The sequence below is a fragment of the Heteronotia binoei genome, chromosome 5 (assembly GCF_032191835.1).
Source record: "Heteronotia binoei isolate CCM8104 ecotype False Entrance Well chromosome 5, APGP_CSIRO_Hbin_v1, whole genome shotgun sequence".
NCBI lineage: Eukaryota > Metazoa > Chordata > Lepidosauria > Squamata > Gekkonidae > Heteronotia > Heteronotia binoei.
This window is the reverse complement of record NC_083227.1, coordinates 139041780-139067233: the sequence shown is the minus strand read 5'-3', so window position 1 is coordinate 139067233 and position 25454 is coordinate 139041780. Positions and strand designations below refer to the sequence as shown.

The window sequence follows — 25454 nt, the reverse complement described above, 5'->3', positions numbered from 1 at the left end:
TTGTGTCGAACGCGGAGACTCCAGGTAGTGCAGAATGCGGCGGCCAGGCTGCTAGCGGGACTACCTAGATGGGAACACGTGCAGCCTGTGCTGCGGGATCTGCATTGGCTGCCGGTTGTCTACCGTGTTCGCTATAAGGTGCTGGTTATCACCTTTAAAGCCCTATATGGCCGAGGACCTGCCTACCTACGGGACCGCCTCTCCCCATATATTCCCCAGAGAGCACTAAGATCCAGCTCCCAAAACCTTCTACAAATCCCTGGGCCAAAAGAGGCCAGACTTAAGATAACCCGGGAGCAAGCCTTTTCACTAATGGCCCCTCGTTGGTGGAACCAACTCCCAGAGATGGTGCGAGCCCTGCGGGATCTGAATCAGTTCCGCAGGGCTTGCAAAACCCATCTTTTTCAGCTCTCATTTGGAACAGGACCTGACCAAACTGACTAACTATCGTAATTTTAGCCACTTTATGTTGAAATTGGAACTGATGTATGACAATATGTAAACTATGACCGACAGAAATATAGCACCTATTTCTACCTACTTTATATTTTTATATCTTTTAATCTCCTATTCTCTTATTTTTATATTTTAAACTTTATTAATTCATGTAATTGTATTATTTAAACCATTGCTGTCTATTTTAACCGAATCATGCTTGTCATGTCTGTGAGCCGCCCTGAGCCCGCCTTCTGGTGGGGGAGGGCGGGATATAAAAATAAAATTTGCTTTGCTTTGCTTTGCTTTGCTTTGCTTTGCTAGATGAGTTGGACACCTAATGTGACTGGAATCACTGATGCTTCATATGAGACGAGAAAATTTAAAAGTAAAGTAGGAGCTGTGTTTCTGCAAGGCACTTTCTATAAGTGAAATGGTTGCTGTGAGAGAAAAGGGGAGTGCAGGACTGATTTCCCTTCTTCTTTGGAGGGAAGCAAGGGCTCAAGGCCTTAGGTAGCCTCCAGGATCTCCTCCATTGTGTCAGTCGCTGCTCCCTCCCTGCCCCGCAGAGACCTTGGAGGTGATGAGCAGCCTTTCTGGATTGTCCTCTGGTTGTGTGGTGGCTGTTGGTGTCAGTTTCTTCTTCATCTTAAACAAATCATACAAACTAATTTTGAAGCACATTAAAGAGGATCCAAAGTCTCACCCAGTTTTTCAAACAGGCTATAGCTCATAACGGCTCAACCTTCAGGTCCTCTTTAATGTGCTTCAAAATTAGTCAGTATAATTTGTTTAAGATGAAGAAGAATTGAAACATTATTCATTGAAGCCTTTTCTATGAAAATAAGAAGTGGAGTGTCCTTTGCTGGAAGACTTTGAAACAGGAGTGCCAAGTCTACTTCCTGTCCATAGGACTCTGCATTATTGAATACTGAATATTTTATGGGAGTTTGTACCTTGTACTTATTTTTGTATGTTTGATATGTTTGTCTTCACCTGGAATATTATTATTTGAAGTATATCATTGTCTAGTAATTTGTGTCACTATAACCTTTGTGTGGTTTTCACAGTCTGGAGTGACTGCTCACCCAATTTCCCTCACCTGGAGATTGGCAACAGTGGTTTCCCAGGAGGAAATGGCTGGTTTGGAGGGTGGCTTTGTACCTGTCTGAGGCCCCACCCTTCCTCACACCCAACCCTCTACAGGCTCCACCCCTCAAATCTCCAGGAATTTTACAACCTGGAGTCGGCAATCCTATCTCCTCAGCCAACCATCCTGGGATGAGGCTGAGAGGAGGAGGGAGACAGGGAGTGACAGAAAAGACGCAGGAAAGACAGGAAAGTTGGGACAGCTCCCTGGCTACTTTGGCGGCCTTCAGAGGCTGCCTGTATTGGCAGGCCATCTGTGTGTTCTGTTGATAGGGTGTCAGGGCTCTGTTGCCAGTGGTGGTCATGACACCTTTTGTGAGGCTGCAGTACAGCAGCCGTCCTTTCTGAGGCCAGTTGACAGGACACAGAGAAGCATGGGAGATGTCTCTCTCTTTGAGAACATAAGAACATAAGAGAAGCCATGTTGGATAATGGCCCATCCAGTCCAACACTCTGTGTTACACAGTGGCCAATAAATGTGTGTTTGTGTATAAATATATATAAATATATACACACACACATATACATACATACATATACACACATACACACACACACATATATATACTGTGGCTAACAGCCGCTGATGGATCTCTGCTCCATATTTTTATCCAATCCCCTCTTAAAGCTGGCTATGCTTGTAGCCGCCGCCACCTCCTGTGGCAGTGAATTCCACATGTTAATCACCCTTCGGGTGAAGAAGTACTTCCTTTTATCCGTTTTAACCTGACTGCTCAGCAATTTCATTGAATGCCCACGAGTTCTTGTATTGTGAGAAAGGGAGAAAAGTACTTCTTTCTCTACTTTCTCCATCCCATGCATAATCTTGTAAACCTCTATCATGTCACCTCGCAGTCGACATTTCTCCAAGCTAAAGAGCCCCAAGCGTTTTAACCTTTCTTCATAGAGAAAGTGTTTTAAACCTTTAATCATTCTAGTTGCCCTTTTCTGCACTTTTTCCAATGCTATATCTTTTTTGAGGTGCGGTGACCAGAATTGTACACAGTATTCCAAATGAGACCACACCATTAATTTATACAGGGGCATTATGATACTGGCTGATTTGTTTTCAATTCCCTTCCTAATAATTCCCAGCATGGCGTTGGCCTTTTTTATTGCAATTGCACACTGTCTTGACATTTTCAGTGAGTTATCTACCATGACCCCAAGATCTCTCTCTTGGTCAGTCTCTGCCAGTTCACACCCCATCAACTTGTATTTGTAGCTGGGATTCTTGGCCCCAATGTGCATTACTTTGCACTTGGCCACATTGAACCTCATCTGCCACATTGACGCCCACTCACCCAGCCTCAACAGATCCCTTTGGAGTGCCTCACAATCCTCTCTGGTTCTCATCACCCTTAACAATTTAGTGTCATCTGCAAACTTGGCCACTTCACTGAGGTAAGACTGCTTTTGGCAGTTTGTTCAACATTCTTGGGCCTCAGTAGGAGGGGGCAAGGGAGTCAGCCAGTGGGAGGCAAGTGGGAGGCAAGAGCTGTGATCAGCCAATGGTTTCTGGAGTGTATGGAATGCACCCCTAAATGAATGGTAGAGCTCCATTTGGCCACCCCATAAGAGAATTATGATTTATGATATCGTGAACTCTGAGGAAATGTATTTGTGCTAAGGACCTGCTGCCTGACAATTATTAGTTGGTGAAAGGTTAAAATGATGCAAGACACCTGCTTGAAGGGCAGGGTGCTGAACCTCTTATATAGTAAACAATTTAACTTGCTTAGTACATTTGGAGCAACCCTTAGGGGAAGGGGGGAAATCAAATCTAGAGAAAGCAAAACTCTGTGGGAAAACATTAGAATTTCTTTCTCATCATGCCAATACATTATTTCACTTATTCATTTTTTATTTATATTTTGCTTTTATCTATGATCGGGGCCCCAAAGCAGCTTTTCATATTATTCTGCCCTCCTCCACTTAATCCTCAACACAGCAGCCTTGTTAGGGTAGCAGAACAAAGTTTGAGTCCACTGGCAGCTTTAAGATCAACAAAGTTTTAGTCAAGGTATAAGCCTTCATGTGCACACACACTTCTTTCGATACCATGAAATGGAAATTATCAGTCCATACATAAAGGTGGAGGGTGAGCAGTAAATTAGCAAATAGCATAATGAAGTTGTTTTAACAAATTCAAGGACCACACATAAATAACAAAATGAGTTAATATGGGTTTAATTTTATATGCTTGGATTTTTTTTTATTTGCTTCGATTTAGTTCGGGGGGGGGCATAATGAAGGACATATGTCAAAACTGGAGATTGATGGGCAGATGTACTGTGGCACAGTCATTAACTGTGACCCAGCCATTATTCTCCATCCATCTCCTCCCGAGCCTAGAGGCGACCTTACACTGCCACTGGACTCAAAGTTTGTTCTGCTGCTGCAGACCAACACAGCAACCCACTTGTTAGGGGTAGGTTAATCTGCCTATTGTGCAAATAAACACAGTAACAGGATATTCATTTTTCTTGTGATTTCTTTAGCCTCCCCGACCTGAAGATCTATCAATTGTCTGTTTTACCAGTGGCACTACAGGTAAACCGAAGGAATAATATATACATTTTATTTTTGAATATGTTTAATGCATACATAAAAGATGTGAAAGACTTATAATATACACATTAAATGTTGTGGTACACTGGAATTTATTAAAAATATGCATGTCTGGTTTGATATTTTTTGGAAATGAATTGAAATGCTACTATTTCAGGAATGCCTTTTGGTTTTTCAGCTTTTTTTGATGATGTTATTAAATTCTGCTTTTTAAAAAAGTCAACCCAGCCTGGGACAAACAGTTGCTTTTTCCAGGTTTCATTATAGAATGTTTACTGGTCTACATTGCAAATATTGTTTGTCAGAAGACTGAGATACTCCCGCAAGTGAATCTTGCCTCAGAGGTCTTCCCAACAGAAGGGGACAGTCAGCCGCATCCCAGAGCATCACATTAGTCTGTCTGCCTCACAGTCTTCTCACATTAGCATGTTAAGGGTAATAGGACAAGCCTCAACAGCTCAATGCCCTCCTGATTTTCACCATGGCTTCTGATCTTGTGGTAAAATTATCTGTTATATGAAGTACAGGAGAATGGAAAAGAAGGTAGGGCAGTGGAATTAATCATCAGATACTGTCAGGCACCCAAATGAACATGGAAGGTATGTTTTAATGTACAATATTGATTTCAAGATTTTTTAAAAAAAATATTAAATAAGGTTTTACATTTTAAAATATTCCTAAAGTATGTTAGGTTAAAAATAGGTCAGCATTCGTTCAGTATTCAGGTCCATTGAGCCTTTGTATCCCTCCCCAGGCATCTGCATTGTGTCCCAGTTTGGGTTTGAAGCTGACACAAAATATCCAGATGGCAGGCTGCCCTGAAAAAGGAACAGTGTTAGTGTGATATGTGCTTCTAGCACACTGGCTTTTTTCTGAGATACATTGTGATGTGTCATGTAGAGGTAGCAGCACTGGAAATTTAGATCTGGTATAAATCCATGTCACATGGAAGCCAGTGGCTAAACTCCTGTGGATTTTCCATGGATTTGGATTATCTCATATCTCCCCGCGCACACACTCACACACAAGCACTTTTGTTATAAATGTCTTGTTTCATTCCAATAAATAAAGCGGGGAACTGATAGGTGCTTGCTGCAATTAAAAAGTTGGGGTGAAATAGGTGCTTATTGGATTTAAGGGCATACAGTGTTGCTTTTTAAAAAAAAAATCCTGGTCTTTCATTGCTGCTTCAAATACTTATTTATAGAATTCCACCATAATTTCCCTTCTTTCCTACACAATTTGGTGCACATCACTTCCAATCAGATGGCTTGTAGGCACACAAAGTCAACATACTTGATATCTGTTAGCCACTATGGCTCCACTGTTCCCTTTGCTTTAATAGTCTGACAACTGGCAAGATCAGGGCAGGCTGCCCAAATCAATGACTATAGATCCAAATCCCTATTTTTTTGAGCATGCTAAGAAGGACTGAGACAATATTTTAGTTAATATATAGAAATGCCCCAGAAATCACCTGTAGTTCCTGTTTTTAAAGCATGAGGGATGTATTACATATTTTGCCATAGCACATTCCTAACTTCATTAGGAAAAATTCAGGGGGTAAAAACTCATCCAGCGGTAATAATCCTAAAAAGAGTCATCAGATCTGATGGCAGATCTCAGATGACTTACCTACATTCATCTGAGTGGTTTAGAAACAAGTGTGTTAATATGGTAAAATATTGTGAGTTAATATCTTAAATTCTTCAAAATGAGCTATTCATAGGAAATGTTTGAACACTTTATGAAAAAGTATTACCATGGGAACAGAGGTTGAAGGTACCTTTGATAATTGCTTGAAAGGATTGTTTCTTCCTTAAATGAGAAATGTTTTCTTTAAAGCAATTTTAATGAAAACATTTCAAATTGTTTCAAAATGCAAATAAGTGTTAATCAAACCTGTGCATCTTTTCATGTCTAATTGCACACAAGATAATGCATAGGTAATTTTGTTGCTGTCCTTTGTGCTGATTTTGCCATGTAATGAGCTCCCCCCTCCTTTTCATCGAATCAAAAACTTTTTTGAGAAATTTGTATTCACTGCAGTCTCTTGCCATCTACAAAATTTTCATATATTTAGAAGTTCAAAGACAAAGATAGTCTGCTTTTGCTACACTTGTATCAGTGTTGTATTCAAATGTATGTATTTGAATTCCTTGCATTCCTTGGGACTGTGTCCAGAATAGGAAAAGAAAATAATTTTGTGGCTTGACAAAATCTGAAGTGTTACTTTGCTATATTTTTTTCTTCAATTCTCCAGGTAACCCAAAAGGTGCTATGCTGACTCATGGGAATGTGGTAGCTGATTTTTCAGGCTTTTTGAAAGTAACCGAGGTGAATATTCTATATTTTAGCACACAAAAAAATGACAGAAATATGTTTCATATGAGGTATATATTTTGATCCAGAAACTGCATCAGATGTGTGTTGCGTTTCTTAGGGGCAGCCTGTCCCAGGGAATACAGTGGTACTCTGGTGTTATTACAGAGTCTACCATTACAGGAATTGTGAAGGCCATTTGCTTTGTTCTTTCTCGCTTGTACCGAATAACAGTGAAAATCTGATACAACTCAAATGAATGAATTCAGAACAGAAAGGGATTGTAGTCCTAGTTTCAAAATTACTAAAGAGGACTTGAAATACTATATTTCAAATGAGTTCTTAGGATCACTACAATTTTAATTACCCAACCACTTAGCAAATTCTCTTATTTAAAACTGCAGGTATGTACCTACTATTCTTCAGCACATTTGCTGTTATGAGCATATAGGTTTATGGCAGTTAATTCTCTTTGAAAATCTTTTTGGCTAATGTAAATTAAAATCACATCAATCCATTTTGAACAAAAGAGGGCAGTGAGACAGAATAAATACTCTTCCTTCTAAACCACCTTATGATCAGGGTAACACAAGTTCATTAATTAAAAGGACATATTAATTTAAACTGGATCCTTGAAATTTTAGTAGGCACCAACAAATCTCAAGACTGCAAGATTAGTTCATGATATTTACACCTGTGTATGGTTAAATTCTTATGCTTTTAAACAGCTGTTTGATACTCTGCCCATGGAGAGAACTATGTATATCTTTGGTTTTCTAGCATCTTTGGGAAACTTTTATGGTATTATCAACCTTAAAGAATTGGAAAAAGACCCAAGCAGTGGACATGATTGCTCTAAGTTGTCTTTTTAGATTTAGAAGAATCTGAAGAGTCCTGAGGAGTTGAGAAACAAAAGAAGCTTCAGTAGAGATGGCAAAAACAACAACAAATCCTCTCATGGCAAATGGCAGCAAGAAAGCTCACTTCTCTGCCACCATAATATCAATATAGTATTGTCCAGCTTGAGCTGTTTTGTCTGGTTATAGGCCTGGGTACAGAGGTAACACAGAAATCATTGGTAGCTCACTGTGACCACTCTGCAAAGAACTTTGCTCTTCTGTATTTCCAGTCCTCCACTCAAACCTGCTGGAATGGCCTTGGGTCAGCCATAGCTATCTCAGAGCTGTCCTTGAAAGGGCAGCTGCTGTGGAAGCTCTCTTAGCCCCACCTACCTCACAGGGTGTCTGTTGGGGGTGGGGAAGGTAAAGGAGATTGCAATCGCTTTGAGATTCAGAGTGTAGGATGGGATATAAATCCAATATCTTTTTCTAGATTCCACATTGGGCCTAATTTTTCTTGCTTCAGAGTGATGGGAAAATAGCAGAAAGACAGGAGAATCTCCATGCTGATTCTCTTGAATTTTTCAGCAGCTTTTGGTACCATTAGCTATTATTCTTGTCTGCATGAGATCTGGGAAACATAATTTTGCAATGATTCTGATCCTTTCTAGAGGATGAATCTCAAAAGGCACTACTTGGGAATTACTCCTGTAACCAGCTGCTTGTGGCATGCGGCATAATGTAACATCCCATCTTGTCCCACACACATGTTCACAGGCCATCTATAGGTGGCAACAGTAAGATAATGACACTTTGAGCACTTTCAATTTATTTCTCTCATTTCCATCTGATCCTAGAGCAGGGGCATGGATGTCCTCAACTAGAGCCTGAAATCAATGATTAGCTGTGTTGGCATGAAGTTTAATTCAGATTAGATGGGGGTATTGTTGGTTGGAAATTTGTTTAATCTGGAAGTAGGGATATTACCTGTGTTGGATTGGGTTATGGTGTGAGTTCTCAATTTGGGGTTACTCTAGGATTCCTTGTTGTTCCTATATAACCTGGCAGTGCCTTTTTCTGGCCTGATTGGTCCACAAACATTACTAAGCTGTTTTAGTCAGATTAGTCAGGCCACAGTTATGCCTCTTAGAGAAGATTACTGTAATGCGCTATACGCGAGGCTGCCTTTGAAGACCTTTTGAAAACTGCAGTTGGTCCAGAATGTGTCAATCAGGAAGTTGAACTACCTGAGGCATGTAATTACGTTTTTTAATTAATTGCATTGATTTGCAGTTAATTTTCTGAGTACAGCTAAAACTTCTGGTTTTGAATTGCACTTTTACAAAGACCTTAACTATATGGGACCAGAATATCTTGAGCACTGCTTTCTCTGACATAAATCTACCAGTGCATTTATGTCATCATCAGAGGTTCTTCATATAAAGGGCCTTGGTGCTCTTTCGGTACTTGTGTGCGTGTGTGCCTGTGTGTGAGAGAGACTATATGTGTGCACTTGGAAGTCCTTGTGACCTCTGATGACTGAACCCTACTGAAGGCCTGGAGATGGCTGAATAAAACCTGCCCCTGTCCTCCTAACTGCTGATATTCCAAGGTCTCCCATTCAAATACTTGCCAGAGTTCACCCTGCTTAGCTCCTGAGATCTGACAAGATTGGGCTTGCCTAGGCTGTCCAGGTCAGGGCTGCATATGAAGGCCCTTGTTGCTGCATCATAATATTTATAGAATATTTTACCAAGGAACAATTGTCTCTCTATATTTGTGTCTGCATATTAGTTTAAATGTATTTATTTAGACATTTCTATCCACTTCTCTCCCTATCAGGGGACTCAAAGCAGATTACAAAATAAATGCAAAAAACTGAACAAGCAAAAACATACGATGTTCCAACATCCTGGGTAGTTCTGGTTTCAGTAGTTCCACTCATTCAGAGCTACAGGTGATAAGTTATGGGACAAAAGTCAGGCCTTTAGCCCTGCCCAGGCTAAAAATCTGTAACAGTGGAGAAAAAGAATCTCACCCCTGATCTTCTTCAAGTGGCCCAACCCTCCTCCCCTGTTCTTCCAAGCTTACTTGCTGCTGTTGTCTGACATAATTTTTACTGTGGTCTGTTTTTTCTCATTGTGATTTGTGCTTTCTGCCTCTTGTTTACATGGTTTGTATTGTACTGGCTTGCTTTACTCTGTGATTGTTAGATGCCTTGAGGATCTTATTGAATGGAAGGGTCAAATAAAAGCATTTTAAATAATATCCAGAAAGTGATTTCCTTCTATATTTCTGTTTATCAAACAGGTGTTTAATGCCATGGTAAACCTTCCGGGGGTGGGGGGGAGTGGCACCTTATGAACTAAACTTGTGTTCTTGTTGTGAATGCCTTCTAATGTGTTCGTACATACTTGGGCATCATGTTAAAACCATAGGCCTGTTGAAGCATACAAATCTGTGTAGGAGTAGTACATTTGAATGCCTGAAAATTGGACACTTGTGCTAGAAACCCCTTAAGTTAAAGAGCTATGCCTTGTTGTGGAACATCACTGGCCAACAGAAGTGTCAACAGCAGACACCACCCAAGCACATTGGTGGAAGGGCTTGTTCACAGCCCAGCTCTCAAGACACACATGCCATATGTGGTGAAGAGAGCTCTCTACATACATCCTTGTGTTTTTCACCACTCCTGCTAACATAGTTCCATTGGTGTTGTGGCCTAACGCATTACTTCAAACACTGTTCTCTTTTCTCGCTTAATAATCTTTACCCCTTTTGCTCCTCTTGGTGCCATTTTTCTTTTTTTATTGTTTTATGACTTTCTTGTTGTGTCTTCCTGTCAGTGTTTCTTTCCTTTCTGTCTCCCATGCCCTTCATCTGCAGAAAGTGATCTTTCCGAGACAGGACGATGTGCTCATCTCCTTCCTGCCTTTGGCTCACATGTTTGAAAGAGTGATACAGGTAAGAAACCTGTTTGGACTGATCTGGGCCTTGCGGGGCTCCCTGTTGTTTTTTTTTCCAGAGTCAGTGGTCTCCTACATATGAGGATGTACACATTTCCTATTTGCCTTTAGCACACATGTTTGAGAGAATGGTACAGGTAAGGTATCAGTGTCAGTGGAAGTCAACTTTTTCTCCACTGATAAATAAATCTATGACAGTATTGTAAAACTAAAACAACTTGTATGTTCAGTGGCCTTAATATTCCTTTTAAGTTTCTGCATGGAAGGGAAATGTTCATGTTGTAGGCATAACACCTCTTTATATTACTAAAACAAAGTACCTGATAGCTAGATACAGTCTTCCTGTAACATGTACTTCTATAACAGATCTACGCCAACTTCTGCAGTTCAAAAAGAGTCTGCTGCACATGAAAGGTTCTCCACAGTTGGATGCCATCTGGCTGTCCCACAAATTTCAGCTAGTATTGAAACTTCATATGAAACAAGCCCTTTTTCCCTCTTAATGAACCTTACCCTGACTTAGGGGTATTGTGCAACTCCAAATATATACAGATAAGTCTTTGATCAATCCAATCTGTGTATGGTCTAATCTTATTAAATAGTAGCTCTCTAAGTAAATGCATTGTTTTTGTCTGAGAGAAAGGATCAAAATCAAATAGTTTAGGATAAAGAATTCATACTTCCATGTAGCTCCATTTTTGTTTTGTTATAAGTCAATATTCTGTTGAAGCATACATTTTGATGCTCTGTCTGCCACATATAGAAATTTGCTTTAGTAAATTCATTCATTTATTTACTTACTTTATAGCCCACCTGTCTTGCTGAGACTCAAGGCAGACCACATGATATAAAACAGTGTCATCAGACATCGTAAGCCAGCCAACAGATAATGCTGGGGAATTAGGGTTACAAAAGTCAGAAAAAACATGGGTTTTGTATTATGCAAATACTTTGAATATAACCAAGACTATTGTATAGGGCATTGTCCATGATGTATTCTTTGGCAGCAACTGTCACCTGAATGCACAGATTGGTTTAGTGACATAATAAGAACACATTCATTATGCAAATATTATTCAAAATATGGCAGTGTTATTTAAGTCATTAGCCTGTTTTACTTGACATGGTTTTCATTGGGAAATTCAAGCCTTTAAATACTTGTATTTCCATAAACTCTGCCCAGGACCTTTGCTACTCCCTCTGCGATGGCTAGCACAGAAAATCAGCTCTGTAGAAAGTATCCTTAGCAGTGCTGCTTAAGTATGTGGTCTAGCAGGACCAATACAGGCTGAAGTACCCTGCACATCCAGAATACGGGGATCGAGAAAGCTGAAGCATTAGTCTGAATCCTTGTATTAAGTCTATAGCATATTTCCTTATGATGTTTTCATTGCCACAGATGACTACTACTTCTGTGCACAAGTAGCGGCAAGTTTCTTTGGGCATGTGCACATGAATACGCTTGGTATAAACAAGGCAACAGCAGACACAAACAGTGACTATTAACACAGTTTTAGTGGTGCTTTAACCTGACACCAAGTGTGTGCATAAATCTCCCCTTTCCTATGTTACATTATCCACACAAGTGTGATCATGAGGAAGCTTTTCACATGCCAAAATATATTTCATGTGAACTGGCCCATTGTGGTGTTTTCCTAAATAGTTAGTGGCCAAGTGGTTCATAAATAACTATATTGTTAAGAAAATGGTCAAGAGCAGAAATAGACATGTATGTGATTAAAGTCCAGAAATGAATTTCATTTTTTCTTTTCTTTTTTACCTTCCTCATCACAGTCTGTAGTATATTGCCATGGTGGAAGAATTGGATTTTTCCAAGGGGACATTCGCCTCTTGTCTGATGATATGAAAGCGCTACGACCAACTATCTTTCCAGTTGTACCAAGACTACTAAACAGAATGTATGACAAGGTAAACGTTCAGATTGGTGATTGCAAGAAACAGTGACAGTCTAAGGAAATTGCCTGTGCAGAGAATGGTGTTTGGGAAGCTATTTTATGGCTCTGTGACCTCCTGGGTTCTGGGTATGTCATGTAACAGGAATGTCACATCTGAAACACACGGTGAGCAGATACACTGTAGCTAATATTTATATATTTTCTACATATAGTAAAATAATCCATTTACACAACTGATGATAATTAGTCCTTTGGAAGTTAAATATATAGCATAATGTAAAGGAAGATCTAATGCCTGGGTTCAGAAATTACAGGAATGAGAAAGTGAAATTTGTTATTTGATCCCCACTGCTTTCACCTTTTAAACTAAGAAAAAGGTTCAGGATTGTTCAAATTCTCTGACAATAAAGAAACAAGTAGATGTATCTGAGCTTGGTTTTCTGATTCATCCTGATAACTGGTAACAAAGATTTCACTGTATATCAGATACCAACATGTCATAAAATGTGCACTTCAGTCCACATATTTATGAGCCACACACAAATGATTTGAGAGTCACATGTGTCCCTGGCTCTCATGGTATCCCTACCTTTGCCTAAATTTGATTCTTAGTTTGGACATAATGAAATGACACAAACTGTGGAACCTAAGGATTTATCCTCTGTTATGTTAAAATTCTGTGGGTTTGGAGCCTGATTATACTTTGAGAAGATATATCACTAAGTTATATTTGGGAAGTTATAACACATGTCCTGATGGTACCAGATGAAAAGTTGTGGTCTGATAGTATACGCACATTTATTTAAAAAGAGGTTAATTATTAGAACACTTAAAATTGGTAGCAGACCTGTACTGTCCAGAAGTTGCACATGCTGAGCTGACCACATGGGGGGTGGGAGCACATTGAAAAGTACTTGCAACCTGTCTATATGGCCTTGTACCAGCAAGGGTATTAAGCCAGACCTAGCACCTTACATGTTCTAAGCCTGTACAGCTCCACTGAACTGTGATTCCCAGTAGTGTGTGTTTGAAGCTGGCCTGTATAACTGTGATCCCTGAGGTTCCATGCTGGAAAAGAGAACAAGGGGGGAGGGCATGTCACAAGTCTGGTCTCTGTGACATTATTTTTTTTTATTTATTTATTTGACTTCTTGAGGGTTAACCTATAAATATGACATATGAATGTTACTGGTATCAGCTCCCCAATAAGTTTTTGGTGTTGACTTTACTCATTATGATACAGATTTATGACCATAGTTCAGTTTTGACTTATTTGTACTTGGAACTCCTAAAAATAAAATGCACACGTGTAGGACAGGCACACATATGTGACCTGTGATTTACCAGTGGAATGCATGGCAGCACCAGCCCAGTAAGGATCAACCGCCCCCCCCCCCCAACATGTTATTAAGTAGGCTCTGAGGAATGTGTTGGTTTAGGTTGGACACCTGGCATAGCTGCCTCCATATAAAACACTGTATTTTTTATATAAATATATTTTTTTTTATTAAAGTATTGGGCATTTCTCAACAAATAAATGGGTGCTAGATCAAATCAAGCCTAAGCTCTCCTTAGAAGCTACAGTGACTAAATTGAAGCTGTTATACTTTGGTCACATTATGTGAAGACAGGGGTTACTGGGAAATACAATAACGCTAGGAAATGTTGAAGGCAGCAGGAAAAGAGGAAGAGATAGATTGATTTAATCAAGCCCTCAGTTTGCAGGACCTGGACAAGGCCATTAACAATATGATATTTTGGAGGGCATTAATTTATAGGGTTGCTGTAGGTTGGAAGTGATGGCACAGGATATGCATACATATATTTCTCAACAGCTGTCGAATGTTGTTAAAAAGTACCCCTAAGAATGTTGTATATTTATGTCAAGCTAATTCCACAATGTAAACTGTCTGGACACCTTAATTTGTAAAGGCTTCCAAGTATTTTATTTTCTAGTTCACATTTCCCTTAGGAGAGAGAAAAAGAGAAAACATAATTGGAAATGAATTGCAGCAGAAGAGCTTTTGTTAGCATTTTGCAGTGGTGTAGTTATGTTTAATTCAGACAATTAATTATAATGCTGGCATCTGTGGAGCCACTTCTGCTAGTGCTAGTGATAAATATGGTCCTTTTCCTTTTGGCTGTATAAACTCCCCCCCCTGTCATCTTATATTCCCTTAGATCTTTAGCCAAGCAGACACCCCACTGAAACGCTGGCTTCTGGAATTTGCTGCCAAGCGTAAAAAGGCGGAAGTTCAAAGTGGGATCATAAGAAATGACAGTCTGTGGGATAAACTGTTCTTTAACAAAATACAGGTAAACATCTAGGTTTTTTTTTTTTTTAAACCCTGTTGTGTAGTGAAACCGACTCTGGAGGTTTTGCTTGCAGTTTTAAAAGACTATGTAGCTTCTGTGAAATATATTAAAGCAGTTATTAGCCGCATCCATGGACAAGGAAAACAAAGAGACTGGCTTCAGTTGCTGTGGGGAAACTGTTTTCTGTGTCCTCCTCCATTCAACGGCATCAGCATAAGTTGCGGACCTAGAATAAATCAATATATTTAATTCTCAGCACGGCCCCATCTGCAGATACTTAAATATTTGGATTGGGACCATGGAGAGAGACAAAGAGGGGAGACTTTTCTTTGAAGCTGGGTGAACCCTCAGGTTTGCAGAAAAATCCAAAACCTTTTTTAAAAAAAAACCATATAGAGGAGCATTGTCTGCACTTACACATGCAGTGCATCTTTGTGAGCCAGCCTCATCAGTGCCTGGCACATGCCACTGCCACTGGGCTAGTGGCTGGAGGAAGGAAGGAGAAGAGGAGCAGGACCTGCCGCTGCTATGTAACCAGCAGCAAGGTGGGCAGGAGCTGCCAGTGCCGCCCTCTCCCAGTGCCATTGTGTGAGGTGTGATGAAGAGGGCAGGTAAGGAAGAAGATGCCTCTGCCATCAAGGAGTGATGCCAATTGAGGCAGGTAGGGGGGAAGAAAGGAGCTGCTGCTGCTTGAGCCACACCAGTGGTATAGGCTAGCTAATGGGCAGTGATATAGGCTAGCTGGTGGGCAGAGGAGCAGAAACTGGCAAATGCACAACCCAGCAAGCTAGTAGGGGGAATGGGATCACCCTGTGAGTCTTTAATATCTATAATTCTCAACACGGCCCCATCTGAAGATCCTAAAATCCACTGATGGGGCCATACAGAGAAAAATGAAATATTTTTACAATCCTAGAGGAAAACCCTATCCCGGGTTTGCAGAGCAATACACATGTTTTGAAAAATCAGAAATGTTAAAAAGGCTCCTAAATCAGAGAAGCAGTGCTTTCACTTGCCACTTGATCAGGCACTGCAACTCAAACAGCAGCCTCATAGTAACAGCCAGCTCAGCTGCAGTTAGCTGTCTCTGGCATGCAGATGCAGAAGTGCTGAGTGGAGGGGAGAAAGTTCACCTCAGGCTGGATGGCCCTTTTAAAAATCACACGGCACCAGTCTGGCAGTGGTTGGAGGGAGGGCACAATCACCTGCGGCTGCTCAAGGATAGAAGCAGGTGAAAAGGGCAAGCCCACATACTCCCACCCACAAGGGAGTATACCCACACCCATATACTTTCCTGTACCACTTTCCTGCAGTTAAATTCTGCAGACAGCCTCCTCCTTAGGATACCATCCATTAGGATTGTCCATATGGCTACAGTGAGTTCACAGACTTTTTCTTTGGTGGGACCAGACATTTGGAATAGTCTGCCAGAGTGGCTGACAAGGTCCCCTTCACTTGCTGTATTAAGGAGGGCATGTAAGACAGTCTTATTCCAGAGAGTATTTAAGTGGTGGGTAAATTGATCTTCTTCGTGGTCTCTGTGCAGTCACACATATGGGTAATCCGCAGGATCGGCCCTGACCTCGGAGAATTAAAAGCAATCTTGAGCGTTAGATCTGGCGCGCCTCCCTCTCGTCCTGGGGAGGAGGCATCATCTGCACATGCCTGGACGAGGGGGAGGTGCTTAGCCACTCAGTTTCTTCTTTACCACCGACCGGATCATACCTACCTCGTTGAGTCTCCCGATTTTCTCCTACTGCAATCTACCTCCAACGTTTCCTCTTCGTCTTCTCACCTTCTCCTCGTCTTCTGGTATCGTATATAAAAAAAGACTTTCTTACTATCTTTCGAGCTTCCCCCACACCCCCCCCCCCGGGCGGATGGAAGGAAGAGACAAAATAACATTCAAACGCTGCACTCGCTGTTCCGCAAAAATCCCCTCTTCGGACGGGCATTCTCTGTGCCTATTCTGCCTAGGAGAGGCACATCGCACGGATACCTGCGTGCATTGCAGCCAATTTGGCAAACAAGCTCGCAAAAACCGTGCCGCGAGGCTCAGGAGCCATCTTATGGAGTCTTCCTTTCGACCAATGCCCCACGCGGCACAACAACCTCCGCCATCTTCCCCATCTTTCGTGGGAGTGGCGCAGCCGGCAGCTTCCGTGGCTCAGATTCCCTGCAAGCCTAAGTCCGGCAAGCACACCAAGAAGTCCGAAGACCCCAAAAAGCGCCGCCGGTCCGACTCCGCTCACGCGGAGGCAACCAGCGCCAAGACCCCGAAAAGGGCCAAAACCGGACATAAGTCATCCGACCCGACAGCAAAACCTGCGGCCTCGAACCCGACCATGGCTTCCACGATCCCAAGAACGCCAGCTTCGAAGTCGACGCCAGCCATCACACCACTAGAGATCGTGCGTATCTCCTCCAGGTCTCCCTCGGTACCCAACTCTCCACCCGCGCAAATACTCGAGGCTGACTCACCGGTATCCATCAGAAGCCAACGCTCCAAGACTCTAGACGCTCGCGCCTTCTGAGAAGTCCCTCTTGAACCGCTGGCAGCTCACTCTCTAATCAGAGAACCCTCGACCCCGAGGGACATACCACTGCGCCCCTGCATGCCTAGATCTCGCAGTCGACAATGATCTTGTAGCCATCGGAGAGAAAGATACTACTACTACTCCCCCTCGAGGTCCAGATCACCGTCTCCTCGGGACCGACGGAGACATCGGAGATCTCCCTCCTTCGACACCTACCGGCATTCGGACCCGAGGAACCGCTCCTACCACAGCCACCACGAGTCCCCTCATTATAGGGACCGCAACTACAAAGTCGATCGGACTCGATACCGTGATCCGTCTCCACACAGACGCCATTCCGACTACGAAGACCCTCGGTACCGTGAAGAGCCTGCTCGGTACCGTGAAGAACCTGCCCGGCACGGCTTCGAACCGAAACCAACCACACCGGCCAAGTCTACATCTGCCACCAAACAACCGCAGCCCATAGAGCCTCCGGCCGCACCCTCTCTCGACACCGACAACGACTATGAAGCGGAACACTCCGACTCCGCACAATCTTCTACAACAGACTTGCACTCTCCGGCCTCTGATATAGCTAAGCCTGCCGAACTATCACCCTCAGAAGGCCCTAAATCATACCTAGACCTCCTTGCGAATATGGCAAACTCTCTAAACATCAAGCTCAATACCGACGCTCCCAGAGTCTCGGACGTCGTCTACGACTTGGTGCACGCGGACCTCCCCTCAAGCTCGTCTTTTCCCATGCTTCCCGTTCATCTCGAAACCCTCAAGGAAGCATGGGATAAGCCGGCGTCTGTACCTCCAACATCCAAGAGGGTCGAAGCCCTCTACAAGATCCATGCACCCGATTCGAAGTTCCTGTTTAGCCACCCGGCGCTGAACTCGATGATTGTGCATTCCTCCTCGAAGTCGAAGCAGACCAGACACCCAGTGCCCCCGGAGAGGGAGGGCAAGAAGCTCGACACCATCGGCAGGAAAATATACTCCCTCACCACGGCAACAACTAAAATACACAATTATATGGCATATTTCTCGGCCTATGCATACAACCTAACAAACTACCTCAACACACTGGTTCCCTCCCTACTGGAGTCGACACAGAAATCAGCTACTAACGCCCTGCAGGAACTGGCTAGAGTCAATAAGCAGCAGATCAATACCGCATGTCACGCTGCTCAGTGCTCTTCCAGGACCCTCGCCTCGGCCATAGCCCTGCGCAGACACGCATGGCTCAGATCCTCATCTCTCCAACCTGACATTAAGTACAAAATTGAGGACCTACCTTTCGACGGTCTCGGCCTCTTCAACGCGACCACGGACGACATTCTTACATCCGTAGACGACAGCAGGAAGAGAGCGAAGAGATTAGGGGTCACTCAACACCAACCCCAACTCAACAAGCAAAGGAGCTGGAGACCTAGCTATTATAAGAGCTCCAGATCTCCCAAACAACCAGACGCATGGAGACGCAAACCGCCCCATGCTAAACAGCCCTTTCAGCAGAGGGCACGCCCTCAAACATCGAAGAAAACTCACCCTGCTACCAAACCGTCCCTTTGACCACCCTGCCCCCAGACGTCCAGATACCAACCTTCAGCCAAACCTTCAATCACTCACCCAGCTACAGCCTTTCTACCCCGCCTGGGAGGCCATAACATCGGACTCATGGGTCCTGGCCATCATACAAAGGGGGTACATGATAGAATTCAAGTCCACCCCAAAACATCACAGATTCCTCACCACACCACTATCCGCACCTCTCCAATCAGAAATCACAGCCTTACTGGACAAAGGTGCGATAGAACCGATACCACCACAGTACCACCGCTACTTTCTGGTGCTAAAGAGAGACGGAGGACTCCGCCCCATTCTCGATCTCCGCAAGCTCAATCTCCACATCACCTACAAAAAATTCCGCATGATTACCCTTCAGTCAATCTTGCCGCTCATCCCAGAACAAGCTTGGATGGCATCCATAGATCTACAGGATGCCTACTTCCACATTACCATCAATCAACATCACAGAAGATTCCTCAGATTCGCCATTGGGGATCAACACTTCCAATTCCGTTCCCTCCCCTTCGGTCTCTCAACGGCACCAAGAGTTTTCACCAAATGTATGGCAGTGGTGGGCGCAGCACTGTGCCAACAAAAGATATCTATCTACCCGTACATAGACGACTGGCTGATCGTCGCCCACTCAAAAGAACAACTCCAACTGGACGTCTCCGCTACCCTGTCCCTTTTGGCCACACTCAGCCTTCAAGTCAACATATCAAAGTCCAAACTAACTCCCACTTAAACAATCCAGTTCATAGGAGCAAACATCTCCACGATCTCCCAAACAGCTTCCCTACCACAGGACAGAGTTCTCAGCATCCAGTCCCTAGCAAACACTATTATCGCTCACCGCTCCCAACCAGCGCTCACCTACCAAAGAATGCTAGGTCTAATGGCAGCTACTACTGCAGTCCTATGCTTCGCAAAGCTCCACATGCGACCCCTACAACTGTGGTTCATCAGAACTTTTCACCCTCACAGGCAGCACCAATCCACAATGCTGACCCTCCCGTCACACATCATTCCATCCTTGAGATGGTGGACGATAGAACGCCACCTCCGTATGGGAATGCCGTTCAAACAGACATCTCCCTCCGTGATCGTCACCACAGACGCCTCCAAGTGGGGATGGGGAGCCCACTTGAGGACCCTCACAGTTCAGGGACAATGGACGGACTACGAAAGCTCCCTCCATATCAACTGCCTGGAACTTCTGGCAGTCCACAAAGCTCTAAGATCCTTCCTACCATCCCTACAAAACTGCCATGTCCAGGTCACCTCAGACAACATCGCCACGGTCTTTTACATCAACAGACAAGGGGGCACTGCCTCCACCAGACTCTGCAAAAGAGCCCTAGCACTCTGGCACTGGAGCATCAGCCAAGGCATCTTTCTCACTGCCGTCCACCTACCAGGAATCGAGAATGTCCAAGCAGATGCCCTAAGCCGCCACTCCACCAACGATCACGAGTGGACCATCAACAGACAATACATACGACAAGTTTTCAAGGTCTTCGGTACCCCGAAAATAGATGTGTTTGCATCCCCATCGAATGCCCAATGCACCCACTTCTACATGAGAGGACCCCCGTCTCAACTCTCCCGCGGAGATGCCTTCCTACAGTCCTGGAGGGGAACCCTCCACTATCTCTTCCCTCCAATTCCACTCATCACCAGAGTCCTGCAGAAAATACAAGCGGACCGCACCAACTGCATCCTAATAACTCCATGGTGGCCATGTCAACCCTGGTTCACCACCCTCCTACTACTATCCGACAACACATTCATTCGACTCCCGCAGGAGCAGGACCTCCTGTCCCAACAACAGGGCAAGGTCTTACATCACAACCCAGCTTCACTCAAACTGACGGCCTGGAGAATCAGTTTCTAGAATTCCCTCCCGAAGTCCGCCAGGTCCTAGTGAACTCCAGGAAGCCTTCCACCAGAAAATCCTACTCAAGTGGAAGCGCTTCTCCCACTACGCCTCACAACAAAAATTTGATCCTGACCACGCTACTATCTCCCAAATGTTGTCCTACACGCTGGAACTCTCCAAGACCGGACTATCCTACTCATCCCTGAAGGTCCACCTTGCAGCCATCTCTGCCTTCCACCCTCACCTGGAAGGAGTGACGGTCTTCTCTCACCATGCCACCAAGGCCTTCCTCAAGGGCTTCATCCGCCTGCACCCCCCAGTCCGACAAATGTTACCAACTTGGAGCCTCTCTCTCGTCTTAAGTCAGCTCATGAAGCCTCCCTTTGAACCTATGGCTGCCATTCCCCTCCAACTTTTATCCTGGAAGACGGCACTACTAACAGCACTCACCACGGGCAAAAGAGCCAGTGATATCTGTGCATTCAGAGCAGACCCACCATACACGATCTTTCATAACGACAGAGTGGTGCTCCGCCCCGACCCCGCCTTCCTACCGAAAGTCGTCTCACCATTCCACCTAGGGAAACCTTCAACTATACCGGCCTTTTTCCAGCACCCTGCAGACGCAGGTCAACGGGCCCTACACAACTTAGACGCCCGCAGAGCCCTTGCATTCTACATAGACAGAACGCGACCATTCCGTAAGGATTCCAGACTTTTTGTCACGTACGCAACTCATAATATGGGCAATAAAATATCGACCCAAAGACTTTCGAAATGGATTGTCGCTGCCATTGAGTTGTGTTACCAACTAGCAAAGCAGCCAATCCCAGAGCACATACGAGCTCACTCTACCAGAGCCGTTGCTACCTCATCAGCATTCCTGAAAGGCATCCCACTAGAGGACATCTGTGCCGCTGCGGTTTGGTCCTCTTCGTCTACCTTCGCCTCGCACTACGCCCTTGACGTGCGTGCCCGGCGGGACTCGTCCTTCGGACAAGCTGTGCTGCGCTCCATCTTTGACTGACTGATTGTGAGTACCACTCTCTTATTATCTCCTTTTCCTAACAGTGAATATGTTGGCAGATCCAACAGATTCCCTCCTGAGGGAATAGCTCGCTAATCACCCATATGTGTGAATGCACAGAGACCACGAAGAAGATGGACAGGTTTCTTACCTGTAACTGGTGATCTTCGAGTGGTCATCTGTGCAATCACACAAACCCACCCAGCCTTCCCCGCTGCTGGATACTCATCCTTAAATTTTTCCACCTTCTCGGCGGTGGGAAGAAACTGAGTGGCTAAGCACCTCCCCCTCGTCCAGGCATGCGCAGACGATGCCTCCTCCCCAGGACGAGAGGGAGGCGCGCCAGATCTAACGCTCAAGATTGCTTTTAATTCTCCGAGGTCAGGGCCGATCCTGCGGATTACCCATATGTGTGATTGCACAGATGACCACTCGAAGATCACCAGTTACAAGTAAGAAACCTGTCCTTCCTGCAGATTTAACTATGCTCATTCTACTCCTGTGTTTGTTGATCTTGTGTTTTTTAAATCTTGAATGCTTTTAGATATGTGAAATTCAATCTGTGATTTTAAATTTGTGTTTTAATGTTAATTTGACTGTTTTAATGTATAGTCTTGGAACATAGTTGCTGTTGTTCAACTTCTTAAATGAATAAATAAATAAATAGGTATCCAAACTATTACTCTTGGTATTAGTTTTACAATCTTATCTTCACCAGAACTGATACTATTTAATTTTGTAGCAAGGGTTCAGAGTGGCTTAAAGGAAATTCTATTGTATTTAGTTACTGCTGTTCATGTCATATTTGCCTGATATTGGGTGGGAGGGAATCTATATTTGCTAGTAAAAGGGAATGGTTGGAAAAGTTGAAAGATCTGTTTTTAATTTAAAAATATTTGGAAACAAATGAAGGTGGAAAGTAATAAAGAAAATAGGTATCATAGATAATAGAGTGGGCTCTAGAAAGAGGCTCTGGACAAGTGCTCCCCCTTGCTGTCTTCTCACCCACCCAAGTGAAGGCATTCATTCCCCATCCACCTCCAGGGGAGCTGGTTTCTGCCACCTGGAGAGCAGTTGTAATTCTGAGTGATCTCCATCCCTCACCTGGAGATTGGCAATAGTGCTTCCCCAGGAAGAAATGGCTGGTTTGGAGGCTGGAGTCTATCTCATTGTACCTGCCTGAGGTCCCACCCTTTCTCAAACCCACCCTCTCCAAGCTCCATTCCTCAAATCCCCGGGAATTTCCCAATCTGAAGTTGGCAACTGCTAAGTCACACTGGCTGTCATAGGGGGACTACTGCTGAACAGCAGCAAGCAGCCAGGCCTAGTTAAGTCATGCCAGTCAGAAGAATAATTATGCGGGGCACAAGGGGCACAATGACAGTCACACAGATGCTGAAGCTCAGCATTCCTTTTGTTTGCAGTGCATTGTTGCCACCTTTTCCTGTCATATTCAGTCTTGCAGCATTTAGCATTAGCGTGAGCTTGTAGTGTGATCTGTTTTGTTTTTTCTTTCTGGCCTGGTTGTGTTAAGGTATACCATAGAGTATGTGCCTCAAGATGGCCATTTTTGTAGGGGAATTAATCTGACTTCAGCTTTCTTCTCCTCCCCCCTCTCTGAAGCCTCTACATAGGAAAAGTACAGTCTTTCTCCACAGTGTGGACAAAGAAGGAGGAAAGCAATCTCAGCAGGGTATAATGACACAGAGTCCACCCTGCAAATCAGCCATTTTCTCCATGGGAGCTGATCTGTGCCATCTGGAAAGCAGTTGTAATTCTGAGTGTTCTCCACCTGAAGATTGGCAACAATGGGTTCCCCAGGAGAAAGTGACTGATTTGCAGGGTGAACTCTATGGCATTGTACTTGTCTGAAGCCCCACGCCTCCTCAAACCCTGCCTTCTCCAGGCTCTACCCCTCATATCTCCAGGAATTTCCCAAACTGGCAACTGGTAAGTCACTGTGTCAGTCATAGGGGGACTGCTGCTGAACAGTAGCAAGCAGCCAGGCCTAGTTAAGTCATGCTAGTCAGGTGGCATCAAGTCACCCAGAGGGTGTTGCCAGGCCTAGGGTAGCCAATCTCCAGGTGGAGCCTGAAGATCTCCTGGTTTCACAACTGAACTCCAGACAAAAGACTCTTTCCCCCGGAGAAAATAACTGCTTTGGAGTGTGGACTCTATGGCATTCTGTTCAGCTGAGGCCTCTCCCTTTATGGACAGCAGCAACCTTGAAAGTCTAGCAACAGCCTCTGGCTAGCAGCTTCCCCAGTAGGCCATTCCTCGTCTGTCCTGGGGTGAGGCTGAGGAGAAGAGGGAGGGAGGGAGTAACAGGAAAGTAATGGCTGACATGATCTCTGAGGTAATGTTCCCGGTGGGGCCAGGCCTTGCCACCTAATCACATTACCACCTTCATTCCTTGTCTCTTCACCATTTCTCTGCTGATGCTGTCTATTTTCTCTTCCAAATGCCACAGAGAGTGGGTAGACAACAGCAGGCGAGAGAGAGGAGTGAGCCCAGTCAATGGCATGCTAGTTCTCTTGAGCAGCAGTTGATAGGCCAATAATTGATGGAGTACACACCACAGCCAATAGGAATGCCGTATATGGCCAATTCCATTAGGGAATTATTATCTATAATTATGATGAGATGATATGATAATGATGGTGGTGTGTGTGTGTGTCAGAGAGAGAGAGAGAGAATTCTGGTAAGCTTCCCAATGGAAAAATTCCCACAGTATGGGGTATGCAGCAGAGGAGACTGCTCAGATCTCTATTGATCTTTCTATAGACTGATGCAACTTTGAGCAAGATCTCTAAGATTTGTGTAACCTGGCTGAATGACAAACCTGCTTTGTGCTTGTCACGTGCCTGTTCTGATTTGTTTGTGATGTCTGAATACTGTCCTAGCAAGTGACAGTGAATGGAGAAAGAAGAGCAGTAAGGGAGAAAGCACTCTCATTTCTTCTTTGCCCTTGCCTTTCCCTTTCCATTATCTCTTCTGTTAGGAGTCAGTCAGCTAATGTGACATCAGTCAGCTAATGGGACAGTCCCCACAGCTGAAGACTAATCTACATGTGCTAGCTATAGCACTATTTGGAAGACAATTGGATAGAAGAAGTCTATCCTTTTATGTCAAACACAAGGTTGTACAACTACTCCCTCCTTCATGGGAAGCTGTTCTCTCCAGAATAATTATCATATTCTTTGAATGTGTATGTTAAGGTAAAAGATACGTTGCAGAGAATCAGATTTTAAAAGAAGGTCCATAGTATTTAAATATTCATTGGGTCTTGCAGGTATGTGTTGATCTAAAGGAGTCTGGGAATGTATAGGTCTATAAAGCAATTTAATGGTTTTATTATGCTTTATTTAAAATACTGTTTCTCTCATAGGCAAGCCTTGGTGGTTGTGTTAGGATGATTGTAACAGGAGCAGCTCCTGCTTCTCCCACTGTACTAGGTTTCCTTCGAGCAGCCCTCGGATGTCAGGTATGTTTAACCTGTGCAATTCTTCAGATCTGTTGTTCTCTAGATAGAAAAGTCTGGACTGCAAAATCCTTTAATGAAATATTATAGCTTACATGGCACTAACAACAAAATACGTAAATAAAAGAAATAAGTAAATTCAGTTTATTAATGCTAGAGCCTGTAAGAATAGGTTTTTTAAATGGTAGTCTGCTTACCAGTTTCAGAGGAACCTCAATTCTGAATGCATCTGTTTTCCCAAGATGATACCTGATCTCAGAAGCATTCTGAGTATCTCTTCCCACTTTTATTTTGTTAGTGAAAAGTTGTTAGTGGCAGGAGCATTATAGGAAAGGGAGCCTTAGTAGGCTTTTACAGAGTCAATTGCTTTTAAGTTTATTATACAGTGTTACATGCTTCATTGAAGTCATTAGGTTTAGGATGTAACTGATTAGGATGACACTGTTGGTGTCCTTT

At 43.7% G+C, this 25454-nt stretch overlaps 1 protein-coding gene across 4 annotated transcripts in view; it reads left to right on the top strand.

The window, feature by feature from the left end:
* The window catches only part of ACSL6 (acyl-CoA synthetase long chain family member 6), a 160406-nt gene that overhangs the window by 101798 nt on the left and 33154 nt on the right, over positions 1 to 25454 (top strand). For 3 of the 4 annotated variants that reach the window (XM_060240479.1, XM_060240481.1, XM_060240480.1), the window contains 6 exons: positions 4086 to 4137; positions 6419 to 6492; positions 10342 to 10419; positions 12077 to 12211; positions 14380 to 14514; positions 24906 to 25001. In XM_060240479.1, the coding sequence (XP_060096462.1) occupies positions 4086 to 4137; positions 6419 to 6492; positions 10342 to 10419; positions 12077 to 12211; positions 14380 to 14514; positions 24906 to 25001 (570 nt within the window). Of the gene's footprint in view, positions 1 to 4085; positions 4138 to 6418; positions 6493 to 10202; positions 10281 to 10341; positions 10420 to 12076; positions 12212 to 14379; positions 14515 to 24905; positions 25002 to 25454 lie in introns of all 4 variants that reach the window. The other variant, XM_060240478.1, reaches the window with a different exon arrangement.